At 47.0% G+C, this 14,407-nt stretch overlaps 1 protein-coding gene across 2 annotated transcripts in view; it reads right to left on the reverse strand.

The window, feature by feature from the left end:
* Window positions 1–14,407, reverse strand: part of LOC119385985 (hemicentin-2) — a 398,197-nt gene that overhangs the window by 78,433 nt on the left and 305,357 nt on the right. For both annotated transcript variants that reach the window (XM_049413520.1, XM_037653341.2), the window contains exons 5-6: window positions 11,420–11,523; window positions 7,575–7,761 (exon numbers count right to left, since the gene is read on the reverse strand). In XM_049413520.1, coding sequence (XP_049269477.1) covers window positions 7,575–7,761; window positions 11,420–11,523 — 291 coding nt within the window. The remainder of the gene's footprint in view (window positions 1–7,574; window positions 7,762–11,419; window positions 11,524–14,407) is intronic.

Raw genomic sequence — 14,407 nt, forward strand, 5'->3', positions numbered from 1 at the left:
TTGTTTAGTGCTACGACCGCTATAACATTTGGTCTCTGTCTGTCTGCCCTCGTGGACACCTACAAGCCAGTAAACACTGTGAATACGGGCCCTGTTTAATTTAACCGGCTGGTGTCAGCTGTTGAAGGAGGGAAAACATGAGGGAGAAGAAAGGCAGGGATGTTAACCAGTTTAGCATGACCGGTATGCTACCCTACACAGGGGAAAGGGAGGGGGAGATTGAAAGAAGAGTAAAGAAAGAAAGAGAGGGGGAACACACACACACACAACGTCAAAGAACAGAGCGGCAGTCTTGTGTGGTATATGGCACCATTATGAGTCTGCAGCCACTCGTGCAAGTCTGTTGTCCTTAGAAATTTTAACAATGCCTTGGTTGCTTTAATTCTCCATTACTTTTCGACATAAAATTAGAGGATAGTTGCTAGCGACATCGGTCTGTTGTCAAGGCGAGCGAAAGCAATTGCGAGTGATCGTATCTGCACAGCGTAGCGAGGACAGTCGCAGAAGATATACTGCAAAGTCGCCTCGATACCGCAGACGTCGCTAAGAGCGTTGTCGCACATCCCTATACGAAACGAAAGTGACTTTGTGAAAGCCACCCTTAGGCATAGCAGGCATAGCAGAGCGGCCTTCTTTTCGGCGGAGTCCACTTGGTATTTGAAACCATAGCATAGTAATAATAATACTTGTTGGCGTTTAACGTCCCAAAACCACGATACGATTATGAGAGACGCCGCAGAGGAGGACTTCGGAAATTTCGACCACCTGGGGTTCTTTAATGAGCACCTAAATCTAAGTACACGGGCCTAGAGAATTTTCGCCTCCATCGAAAATGTGGATGCCGCGGCTGCGACCTACGGGCCAGCACTCGAGGACCATAACCACTATACCACCGTGGCGGGTGTTCAAACCATAGGAAAGGTTCAGGTCGTATTGCTATAATCTCGGCTATATTTGTTGTATTCAGCGTGGGAGAGCGTAATGTCCCTCATGTACGAAATATAGGCTCACTTGCCTGTTAGTTTTTTATCCGTCACTGGCTACAGATAACAACCAGATAAGGTCCACCCTAAGCGTAGTGTACTAGTTAACCCATATACTTTCTTGTCGAGGCCGTAGTAATGACCTTTCAAATATACTTATTAAGGCGAAAGCCTTAAGTGCCTCATCAGAAGCTGGCCATGGTGCGGCACAAGAGCTCCCGTGACCTCGCACACAGTGAGAAATAAAAAACCAGAGTTTGAGCCATAATCGAACCCCGGCCTTCTGCGTGGCACCAAGCATTCTACCACAGAGCCACGTCAGCGCCTGAAACTTCCTCGGAAAAGGACCCCATGCAGTTGTCATGTCGGTCGAGGAGTCGTGTTACCAGATGTAACATTGCATGCCAGAAGCATAGAACCACACCGGGCGACATGCGACATGCATTCCAACCGTAAGGAGTGGGTGGTTCGAAGCTGCCCAATCATTACTAAGGGCTATACCATAGCGCATCATCATCAACCACAGCATCAACACAGTGCGCAGCTACGTGGGTGCGCACATCGCCTTACCAACGCGTAGTGGTACTTCGCTACTTCGCAACTTGATGATGAGTTATGGCACACCGGATGGCTTTCGCCGACGATTTGTCTTAGACGAATGCATAATATAGGCGTTTTTCCTTTAGGATAATATAGAACTAATAGAGACATCAACATTGGCGCTTCTCATTGTAAGAAAACCCCAGATTGTAAATAGGGTCCTCCATATGGTAGCGGGTGCGGACGTAAACGGTGTCCTTCATCGAAAAAAAAAAAAAAGCTGACTTTAATAAACACGTCGGAACGCGCGGGCCTCTGTTAACTTCGCCAACCAGAGCTACTGTCGTGCGCAGATCACAACGGGCGCGTTGAGAAACACCTGCAGCCCAAATGCAAATGCGTCCGAGTTTGTCGCGGCTCACTCCTACGGCATGTTGCAGCGCTTTCTACTGCTAGCGGGTGCTTGCAGCTATACGTAGTTGTTAAAACGTGCACTGAGATTTATGCATATTCATGAGCTCGCGTACAACTCTCTCGTTATACCGCCGCCGTTAGCAATAAAGCGTTTACTTACCGAAGCTTGAACTTAGTATAGCCGCTTCGTCGCGGCCCGTATGAAGTTCTTTCATCGCCGGCTTGCATAACATAAGCTTAGAGTATCTGACAGCGAGCTCGACTGAACACTGAACATTTTCTCCGAGAGAGGATATTACAGAACAGAAATATTCCTCTACTGGACTGACAGAAGCTGCGCAGCTTTATTTCGCAAGAGCTTACATGATAAGGACCTCGTAACATACAAGCATACTGCTATAAAACCATTGCGCAAAGTGGTGAAGGGAAGGGAAAGTAGTTAGAAAACAAAAAACGATACCGAGCGATAACTATCACCCGTTGATAGTTTATTAGCGCCCGGTGTCGTGTTTTGTGTTCTCGCTAGCGCCGTGTCCCTTCGTCGCTTTGCGCAATGCTTTTAATATGTCTAGGCAGCTAGTCCATTGTATGTGTTTTCTTAAATGTACAGCTGTTTCAACCTGGCGAGTGTCGGATGCTGCTAGACCCGAGGTTGGTGACGTTACCTTATTAGGCACTTTGTAAGCTCGCAGATGCTGCCACAGAACCCGAAATTTTCGCTAGACTGGATACTGCGAAAGCAAAACGGAAGGAAGAAATAAAGGAGAGTGAGAATTGCATCAGCAGGCCTCAGCATTTATTCCGATTCTGAATTGACACACTGCTTGAAACTGCGGCGCGAAACGACGCTGAACGAAAGGGAAGACACGACGGACAAGCGCTTGTCTGTCTTGCATTCCATTTCGTCCCGTGTAGTTTCGTGCACTAGTTTCAAGTATATATTGTCACGTGGTCGTGACGTCGACGAAGACAACAGTCAGCACGTTCGAGATGAAACTGTTTATTTGGCCGAACTTGTGGCCGAGAAACTGAAAGTCAAACTACAGCAATACACTGATAGCGTCGAACAGAGCGTCGACCGTCGATCAACTGACTAACGGTGAAGCGCGTCGGCGTTTAAACATGTGCCGTCGAATATTCCAGCGTTATCGCTGGCTGTCGTGCAAATTCTAGAATAAGCTCGAGTGTGCGCGTCTTGCGCGCAATCTTAACAAAACGATCTACAATGATCGCGAAGGTTCTCGAACAATGAAGCGCGGTTCGCGCTGAGCGTTGTTGACAGTCTTTGTGGCCGAAAACCGAATACACCAAAAGTGACAAAGAAACGCACGTGGCAATATTGCCAACAAAATGTCCCACTGTCTGACGAATGACGTTGTGCTATACGGCCGTTGTTAACGCGATAGCGGTAAAGAGCTCGTTTCGCGGAAATTCCGATGTTGGCTTTGGTGTCAGCGTCGGCGGTGGCGTCGTTGGTTGTGAACTAAAAATCGGCGTTGTCCGTGAGCGAAAATTCGCAATAGATGCTAATAAATAAATAATAAATGTATTGGGTTCAAGTGTGAATCGAACCAAGGCCTTCTGCGCGGCAAGCAGGTGCTCTACCACAGAGCCACACCAATGCTTGAAACACCGTCATTAAAAAATAAGAATGGCATGCTATTAGTACGTCATGTAGCATGAGGAGTCTCCGTAACCCATATTATATTGCGTGGCAAAAGCGTGGAATCGCGCAAGGCGTCAAAATACGTGAATTGCGTAACGAGTGGGTGATTTAAAGCTGCCCACCTATTACAAAGTATGCAGCTACGCAGGGGCGCGTGACACCTTAACGACGCGTAGTTGGTAATTCGCCAATTTGCAAAAGGAAGAATTTTGTCGTAGTGGGCACTGCGCAACTGTATACTTGCAGTGGGCATTCTAGGATAGTTTGAAACGGCCAATATTACGCGCCCAAACGTTCCTTTCCTTGCGACACCGTTGAGGGCGATGCGCGCGGGGCCCGATTACGCTATCGCGTTCTACTTTTGAAGGCGAAGCTCAAGTGTCCTCCAAGTTTTTGAGTTGTGTTTACCCCTCTCTGTGTATTATAGCGCATCCACGCACTCCAACGTTCACGCTCTTTCAAAGCGCATTGACAAGGCCAACACCCAATGTGCCAGAGACACACTTCACTCCCCTTATGCTCTCATCTGAGTCGTTTGTTCTACGCATTAAAAGGTAAAAATTCCACCCTTTTCACCCGAGGCAGCTGCTTCACAGATATCCTTTGCCAATATTTTCTTGAAATATAAGCAAAAAAAGAACTGAAGAGAAACGAAAGGATCATGAAAGAGCCAAGAGGGCGCAACTTGAGTAGGCGCAAAGGAAAAATCTTCATCGCAAAGCCCTATATGAATATTAACGAAGGTATCAGTGTAAAGGGCACTGGCGCTCAATGGCCGTTGAGCCTGCCCGTGAGCGGGGGGCTCTGGTCTCGCTCTTCAGCGCTTCCATTGATCTGTTGGCAAAACGAAGCGCGAGCATGGCCCCGAGAGCTAGAGGCGGCAGATAAATGAGCCGGCCAGCAAAGCTCGCCTAAAAAATACATTCCAGTTTTCTCGCTCGATAGGGATGGAAACGATCGCGACGCACGCTACACGGCGCAAGCAGTTGTTGGGGGCGGTCCCAGTGTGGGCTCTTGACTATTAGGCAGGAAAACCAGGCCTGTCGGTGTGAGCTTGCTGGGCAGATTGCGCCGGGCGAGTCGTTTATCCCTCCGAGGCCTCGGGGCACTTGCAGGTTGCATCGCTGGTCGAAATTTGCAAACAAGCTCTTCGTCCGGCCCCTTGTGCCGCTAAGAAGTTTTCACCGAAGTTACTAAGCACTTGAAAGGTCAAAACAAAAACAAAAACTATGACTCGAAGCAAACAGAATAGGTGCTGTGTACAGGATCGAGTGAAGGCCCGTGTCTTCTTTGCTTCTATATGAAATCGATAGCAGGCAAGGTTGAAGTAAAGTTGGCACTCATAACTCTTAAGCCGCACGTCACATCTCATGCCGGTCCTTCCCATACTGCCCTCCTCTCTCTGGGGAATAACAGGCTACAACAATTTTAACTACGGTTGGCCTCGCAACGTCTCAAGTATTTTTGTTCTTGCTGTTATTTGTTGACCCTTTTCTCCTTCCCATGCATAGGGCAATGAACCGGGCTCGCCCTTGTTTAATACCCCCGTCTTTTCTCTTCGTTTCACTCTCTGCTTCTTCTTCTTGTCGCCTTCTCTCTCTCTCTCTCTAGTCACAACTCACTTTCTCTCATTTGTGCCCTCTACAACACAATATATACAAGGTTATAACGCTTGTTTTCTGTACAAGATACGTGTTCTGGCGTGCAAGAAAACGTACGTACAAACACTTCGGGTTCGAGACACAAAACTTAGCAGAGTGGTCCAGGTAACGAACGGGTGTTAAGGACGTCTCGTCGAAATCAAGAAGAAGAAATGGACATGGGCAGAGGGCAGAGGGCATGTAGCGCGAATGCAGGATAACCGCTGGTCATTATTAGTAACAAAGTGATGGATTCGTAGAGAAGGCAAGCGCGCGACGGGGAGGCAGGAAGTTAGGCGAGCAGAGGAGATTAAGAAGTTTGCGGGAATAACGTGGCCACAGCAAGCACAGGACCGGACTGATTGGCGAAGTAATGCAGAGGTCCTTGCCCTGCAGTGGGCGTAGTCAGGCTGATAATTATGATGGCAATACTTATCAGGTGCTGCATTTCCGCGCGTTTCTGTCTTTTCTGTGCGTTTGATGTTTAGAGCTGCGCTCTAAATAGAGGCCGGCGCGGGACACGCCACACAGCAAGAACGTCAGCTGGAAAAGCAGCGACCTGGGAGCTCGTCGGATACTGTTTACATGACTTTTACTGCACGTGCTAAGCACGGAAAGTAGTGTTTCAATGAATACAGCGGCAGCTTTGATTCACAACCGTTATCTGCTGTACCGTCAGCGATAAAGAGACGACCCGCGGAATGAAAATTCGGCGCACACGTGTCCGCGCTCAAGCCTTTTATCATTGATTGTAGCTGTAACGGCTTGTTGCCATGCATATTTCATCGCTGACTCGGTGGAGAATAAATTTAGTCGTCCCAAATACAAGACTTTGCATTTGCAAACACACTTCCAGGGATCAGCTTTCTAATGAACCCTCGTTCGTGGTGCTGCATACAGGTCTTGGCAACCCGTAAACATTTAGTTCCAAAGATAATAGACTGTTTCTAGCTTGTTAAGACTCTCCGTGGCTTGTTTGTGTAGGCGTACGTTGATAACCCATTCCTTGCAGCCTTGTCCTCAAAGCGCTCGATTTGCCCCTTCGAAAAGTGGCGTATGTCAACAAAAGGACGGGCTTTTAATGGTCCTGCATTAGCCTTTGTTGACGATCCTGAAGATAAGCTGGAGCCGTACGTACTTATTGAGACATACACAACATAAAGTGCAGAGAAAATCGAAGCCATCCCTAGTACGAGTTGTTTTCTTCCAGTCTGTTGTGTCGGCACCGCGGTACAACCTTTTGAATATGACAAATTTATTTGTAGTGCATTTTTACCTGCAACGTGATTTCGATCGCATGACTTATCGCCCACAAGCACATGTGCGTATTTCTACCCCGGCCCTTCCCTTTCCCCCATCTTAGTAAACATAGGCAGATTGTTCGTGAAATGATCGATTGAAATAGCAGTAAGTGCTTAGCTTCAAATTAACACATAACTGACCTTTTCCATTGCACGTATACAGGCCTGCCGTGGTGGTCTGGTGGCAATGGTGCTTGGCTGCTGACCCGATGGTCGCCGGCTCGATTCCCGGCCGCGGCGGCCGCATTTCGATGGAGGCGAAATGATAGAGGCCCGTGCGCTTAGATTTAGGTACACGTTAAAGAATTCCGGGTGGTCGAAATCTCCGGAGCCCTCTACTACGGCGTCTCTCGTACTTATATCGTCCTTTTGTGACGTAAAACCCCAACAATTATTACTATGGCACCCATGCCCCAACGCTAGACCTGTGTAGCTCCATGACGGTTGCAAAAGGTGTCCGACGATGCACTAATACTAGTGACAGCCACCAATGCAGCTGTATGCGGAAGCATTCAGTGCCACTAACAGAGAGCTTCAGATTGTCTCTGAGCGTCTAGTTTGACATGGAAGGTCCAGTTACCGGAGGCTGCCACTAATGTAACAATTCTAGTAGCGGCAGTAATGTTGTACTTTGGCTAACAGAACACGGTAAGCTTGTTTGATACATTGCATAGGCGCTCTCGTTACTTTTTGGCAGAGAAAAACGTATCGATTACGGCACTACGTATGTTTTGAACCATCAGATAAGAGCCCGGTTGCTGACATCAATACTAGCAGCGTCATCAGTGACAGGGAAAAACCAGGTTATGTGCAGAAAGCTTGCGATGCCACCGATCCTGGAGGCAGTGCAAAACCACGCTAGGTGCAGAAAGCGTTCACAGGGTCCCTTATGTATTCGCCCAAGTTGTCTTGGGCGAATACAAAAGGGGCCCTGTGAGATTTATAACCATCTAATATAACTGTGATAGAGGCAACGCTAGCATTCTTGAGCAATCCGACGCAGTGCACGCACGTATTCGACTATACTCACGGTAGACGTTGAGCAGCAGTGTGTCCTCCCACAGCTCTCCCGGCAGCCGCGTGTTCAGCGCGCGGCAGGTGAGCGTGGCCTTGTCAGCGCGTGCCGTCAGCACGAGTAGCAGCGACGTGGTCGTCGAGTTGGCCTTCTCCTCAGTCAGGAACGGCTCCAAGCGCTCTTCGTCCAGCCACCATGACACCTGCGTGTGTTTGCGTAGCCGACAAAGTTGCTAGCGAAAATCGCTTTGCAAGTCAGTTTCGCGGAATCCCGCAAGGTGGCAAAAGGGTCAAGAAAGGGAGATTGACAACCACCCGTTTGTAGCACGAAGCCGCAAGAAAATACATACGGATTTCTCAGAAAGAAAGCCTCTTAGTTGCCGAAAAATTCGTCCTGGTCCGGGGATCGAGCCACAAGGAAATCCGCATGGCTTTCTTGCGGCTTCGTGCTACAAACGGGTGATTGTCAGTTTTCATTTCTTAAAAATTGTTCTGGAAGCGAAAGGCAGCTAGCTTCGTATACAGAAAAAAGGTAATGTTAAGCTCTTTATCACATATATTTGTTGCACTGAAAATGTTCAGGGTGGTATTTTTTGGTCTACTGCGTACGTAGTTGAGCAGGGAAGCGTGTCAGCAAAACAGTAGACCCCTGGGGCTAGTAGATGCGGCCACGTATACACAGGTTTCAGTTTTACGTTTATTAATAACAATAATAATAATAATGGATCACTGCATATGCCACACAGCTTCTGGCTTAGGTTAGATATTACGTGGTCAAGGTTAAAATTGTACAATTCGTTTGCTGGACTTGTTTACCGTCCCGTTAAACTTGTTCGCCGTTAATGGTCATATACACGGTATGATACGTATGTGAAACGCGTCTCAAACTCAGAGAGAGCATCGTTATTACAAGTGAGGTGCGTGAGCCCAGCCCGTTGACTGAGTAAACAATTAAGCTTGTAAGTGCACCAAATAAACATTGAAGACACACGATTCTCCTCATGTGTGTGTTGTGACTGTCCCAACTAACTAATTTCACATGTAAATACGCTCCTAGTCCTCCTGTAATTGTGGTACGGAACAGATAGACGTGTTTGCCAGCAGCAAGTGGCGATACGGGAGACTAGTACGCTGTCTGCATACCTAACTTTACGATTAATAGTGAAGTCCGATGCGGGGTTTGCAATTTAGCCTAGGCTCAATCAAACTCTGAATGATCAAATCTGCAATAATCTATTCAACAGCTTGCTCACTGTTTCAATCTCTGGATTGATTGATTGATTGATTGATTGATTGATTGATTGATTGATTGATTGATTGATTGATTGATTGATTGATTGATTGATTGATTGAGTGAGTGAGTGAGTGAGTGAGTGAGTGAGTGAGTGAGTGAGTGAGTGAGTGAGTGAGTGAGTGAGTGAGTGAGTGAGTGAGTGAGTGAGTGAGTGAGTGAAGTCCACCTTGATAAATGCTCGTTCGCTTGATTACTCATGGCGCATACGGCTGTTATCTCATCCAGATAACTCGCAAATTGACGTCATTATTTTTTTACTGCTACGATATTTTTATCCTAGTGTTTTATTATTATTATTATTATTATTATTATTATTATTATTATTATTATTATTATTATTATTATTATTATTATTATTATTATTATTATTATTATTATTATTATTAAATGTGCTTAAGAAAAGGTTGGTGTCTAGGCTATTCCTCTGTTCTTACATGATAATTTGCATTATGAAGTTAATAACCATGAAAATGTCCATTCACAGCAGCAATGTTCACATGTCATAAACAGCGTTCCTGTGAGCTTTGAGAAGTTGAAGTAACTGATGCTCTTTACGAATCCTGTGAGGTTGCACCTTTGCTACTAGTAGTACGGCGCCGAAAAAAGACGGGAGCAAATATTAGATTACGATCTGCGGGGCAGAGGGAGGCATGCGGTGTTTACCCGGGGGATAATTTACGCGGCGGTCGAGGAAAGCGCTGCACAGCTGGCAGTAATTATGAGGCGACCGCAACGAGCGCGGCCTAATTACTGAATTTCAAATCACTCGACAGAGCGGGCATTCTCGGCACGCTATCGTCGAGTGCGCTGGGTGCTCCAATCCGGCGCAACGAAGGCAACGCGTTGGCTCTTCGGGAACTTATCGTCGCAATTTTCTCCTCGAAAACGCTCCACAAGAAACCGCGCATAATAAGAAGTTAGAGGTATTTTAGCCACAGTAATTAATGCCGTGATGATAGCGCTTCGTGGTGCTAAAGCTAAACTTGTGTGTGTGTGTGTGTGTGTGTGTGTGTGTGTGTGTGTGTGTGTGTGTGTGTGTGTGTGTGTGTGTGTGTGTGTGCGTGCGTGCGTGCGTGCGTGCGTGCGTGCGTGCGTGCGTGCGTGCGTGCGTGCGTGCGTGCCATGGAGTAGCACTAAAATGCGAAGATCGATTCTTAAGATTGACAGGAAGAGAATAAAAAGAAGGGAATGTACTGCAGGTGGACCAGAAGAAATATCCGGTTTTCTGGGCTAGACTATGAGAAGAGGAGGGAACCAGAAAAGGGAAATGAAGTGAGAGAGAGCGAAGCAAAGCAGATGCACGCAGCCATTGATGTTCACAGTGCAAGATGACACTTGTTTGCACTGCCGTCATTAGTACATGTTCGTTGTTCTTTAAAAACGGCAAAGTACCACATTCACACGCCTATGCTAGAACGGCTGGCTATGTGTGTTATGTGAGTATTCTGACAATGGCATGTCAACAGTAAGAACCCTTGCTTTACGTGACCATCGAGGATGGTCGTGCAAGTCACGTTCAGGCGTCTGCTCGAGACCGCAGTCAATGCGGGCACTTCAATGCGGAAAGCAGGATATGCCCATGAGTAGCCTGCGCAATATATTTTGCTGAATGTTACAATAGGCGCGATTCAATTAAGGCGTATGAAGGACGCAGGTCTGGCGATTGCTGATAATTGAAAAAGTTTTTTTTATTGGAATGTTGAATAGGTGAGGTTGGGGTCATTATGATGGCACCGGCTACTCATTCTCGCTTATCCAATAAAAATAATTATAAGAAGCGCACAAAATGTTATACGGTCGATCGAACACAACATGGGCAAATGCAGTACAATCGAGCACCACATGACTCTCATGTCGAGCACGAGTTCAAATAGGTAAAATAAGTTGATTTTAAACTTTCGGTGTTGTCGCTGTCGAACATGAAACCCAATCCAACTTTTTAAGCGCGGGTGGCTTCACTAAAATTCACGTGAGGAGGACACGTTCTACCGATTGCATCGGTGTAGGTTGTTACCGTGGACGGACTACGCTACACGAGATTTTAAAAGCAAGTAGAACGGGGAATGTAGGCGCGATAGGGGCGAACCAGAAATAGTTTACCAGAAATAGTTCGCAGGTATGAAAGAATCAAATTTGCCACGGTTGTAGAGAACCTGCAAACACTGATTTTCTAAAGCTCTTCTTCCGGCACTGACGGCCGTTCGATCGACAGTTCCAAGATAAGAATGGTGGGCGCTCTTGCAAGATGTCGAACTCATTTTACCGAAACTGTCGCGCCCTCATATTTTACCCTTATTGATCCGCTCAGTTCTCGCTTCATGGTCTAATCAGTTAACGCCTGAATGAAAACTGCGTTAACTAACCTAACTATCGCGTGTCCGCAAGGACAGGACCGTCTGAGCATGGGCTATCTGCAGTTTGCTGAGTGAGCTCGTGGCGTAAGAAATGTGTTTGAGCGTATTTCAATTTTTCTAAACAGTATTTCACACACACCTTGTCTCTGCATACGCCTTGAGTGAGATAAGACGAAGCTTGTCGCCTGAATGTGCACAGAACAAGGAACTTACCTTTGGCGGGGGCCTCGATCCGACAACTTCGCAGCGGAACTCTGCGGAGACGTCGACTTCAAAGGTCCGGTGTGTGCCGAGTATTTTCACCGATACGGGTGGTACTGCACAGAATAAGAAAAAAAAGAAACATGTCTGTGAGGTCTCAGCGCGCAGCTCTCGCAGTTTCTTGCGTTTCGTGCAGTTTTACAAAGCGATCACTCAGAGTTGAAACTCGGAAAACCTAACGTTCGTTCTTAAGCAACTGTCCTTCGCAGGCTGCCCTGTGTAAAAATTTCTTTGATTTTTAAAGGAGCTTTTGCGAATTTCTAGGGAGACATCGAACGAACAAAGTACTTCGTGAATGCGGACACCGAATAATGGGGCTCGCGCCGAAAGATCGTGATAACGTATCGGCGTAATGGTAAGCATTGCAGACTTGAGCTTTCGCTATGTCTGCAGGCGCGTGTAGTCAGCCAAGATAATGAAGCTTAAAAATAAGTATTGTTGCCAACGAAGACACGAAGCAATATTGATCCGGAAAAAAAGGGGGAAAGCGCAGCTTTTAAATGCGAAGCATTTCTTAGCGAACTTCTGCGACTTTGAGCGTATCTATCTATCTATCTATCTATCTATCTATCTATCTATCTATCTATCTATCTATCTATCTATCTATCTATCTATCTATCTATCTATCTATCTATCTATCTATCTATCTATCTATCTATCTATCTATCTATCTATCTAGCCGCCTACGACTTTGTGCTCTCCTGGTCGCTTGGTTCATCGAATGTGCACCAAAATTGGTATGGCGCAACATGACTGTATGACGAACATAAATGACAAGTCATAACATGAAAATCATGACACGCATGTCATGCACAGCATGACTTACGTGCCACGCTCATGGTGCGCTGGCGGCCGTTTCGCTAGCTTTATATACACCAAAATTGGTATCTTGCGACGTGACCGTGTAACGAACATAAATAACACGAGATAACATGAAAATCATGACCCGCATGTCATGTACAGCATGACTTACGTGGCACGCTCATGGGGCGCTGGCGGCAGTTTCGCTAGCTTGATCTACCCCGAAATTGGTATTGCGCGACGTGACTGTATGACGAACATAAAAACTCGAGTTAACATGAAAATCATGACACGCATGTCATGTACAGCATGACTTACGTGCCACGCTCATGGAGCGCTGGCGGCAGTTTCGCTAGCTTGATATACACCAAAATTGGTATTGCGCGACGTGACTGTGTAACGAACATAAATAACACGAGTTAACATGAAAATCATGACACGCATGTCATGTACAGCATGACTTACGTGCCGCGCTCATGGGGCGCTGGCGGCGGTTTCGCTAGCTTGACCTACCCCGAAATTGGTATTGCGTGACGTGACTGTGTAACGAACACAAATAACACGAGGTAACATGAAAATCATGACACGCATGTCATGTACAGCATGACTTACGTGCTACGCTCATGGGGCGCTGGCGGCGGTTTCGCTAGATTTATATACACCAAAATTGGTATCTTGTGACGTGACTGTGTGACGAACATAAAAACACGAGTTAACATGACAATCATGACTCGCATGTCATGCACAGCATGACTTACGTGCCACGCTCATGGGGCGCTGGCGGCGGCTTCGCTAGCTTGATCTACCCCGAAATTGGTATTGCGCGACGTGACTGTGTAACGAACATAAATAACACGAGTTAACATGAAAATCATGACACGCATGTCATGTACAGCATGACTTACGTGCCACGCTCATGGGGCGCTGGCGGCGGTTTCGCTAGATTTATATACACCAATATTGGTATCTTGTGACGTGACTGTGTAACGAACATAAATAACACGAGTTAACATGAAAATCATGACACGCATGTCATGTACAGCATGACTTACGTGCCACGCTCATGGGGCGCTGGCGGCCGTTTCTCTAGCTTGATCGACCCGAAGTTGGTATTGCGCGACGTTACTGAGTGACGAACATAAATAGTAGGAGTAAACATGAAAACCATGACACGCATTTTCCTCAATGACATACGAGACGATGTATGCAGCTTAGAGCACTGCACGGGCCCGGGCCGGCCCGAAAGCCCGGGCCGGGCCGGGTAAGGGGTTGTTGGATCGGGCCCGGGCCGGGCTCGGGCCCATGATCTTCGGGCTCAGGTCGGGCTCGGGCCTAAGCCAGGCCCGTATTAGGCCCGGGTCACATACGTATATGTATAATTGCGTGTGTACGTTGTGTGGCTTTGTTTTTGTTGTTTTGTGGGGTTTAACTTCCCGAAGCGGCCCAGGCTATATGAGACGCCGTCATTGAGGGCTCCGGGTAATTTAAACAATCTGGAGTGCATTGACGTGCACAGAAATTGCACAGTAGAAGACGTCTACAATTTTGCTCCATCGGTATGCTACACGAGATTTCAAGAAACGCCTAATATAAGTTTCCGCCATTATAGTGAGTGAAAGACGTTCTTGGGTACCGTGTAAGGAAAGCAACGGTAAACTGCCTAGATTAGTGTATATAAGATGTGCGCGTTCGTATCTAGGGAAACATTTCGAGTATGCAGCGACGCTCGCATGCCCGTAGACTGGCTAACGCGACTTGTGAGTCATTAATATCTCAGGAGCTGTTTTTCGTGCATTTTGAGTGCAAGATGCGGAGCGACTCTTATCACAGGGTGAACGCCGTTGTTGATTTTGCCATTACTAGTTATGTGGCGCCAGACCATAGAGACACTCATTTCCCCGAGTGTGGCTCACAACTGGAGTGATCAGGCTAGAGAAGCGATTCAGGAGTCTGGGAATAACCAACACGGAGACTGATTAGTTTTATTTAAAGCACCCTTTATTCAACACACCGTTACTATACACATGTCTGACACGAGGACGGTGGCTCGCTCGTTAACGGGCGTGCCTTGCTTTGACAGATCTATGGCCCTGCGGTGGCGGTGACTCGGAGAAGAAGGGTGGGACAAAGAACCTTGTT

The sequence above is a fragment of the Rhipicephalus sanguineus genome, chromosome 3 (genome assembly GCF_013339695.2).
Source record: "Rhipicephalus sanguineus isolate Rsan-2018 chromosome 3, BIME_Rsan_1.4, whole genome shotgun sequence".
In the NCBI taxonomy this organism is placed as follows: domain Eukaryota; kingdom Metazoa; phylum Arthropoda; class Arachnida; order Ixodida; family Ixodidae; genus Rhipicephalus; species Rhipicephalus sanguineus.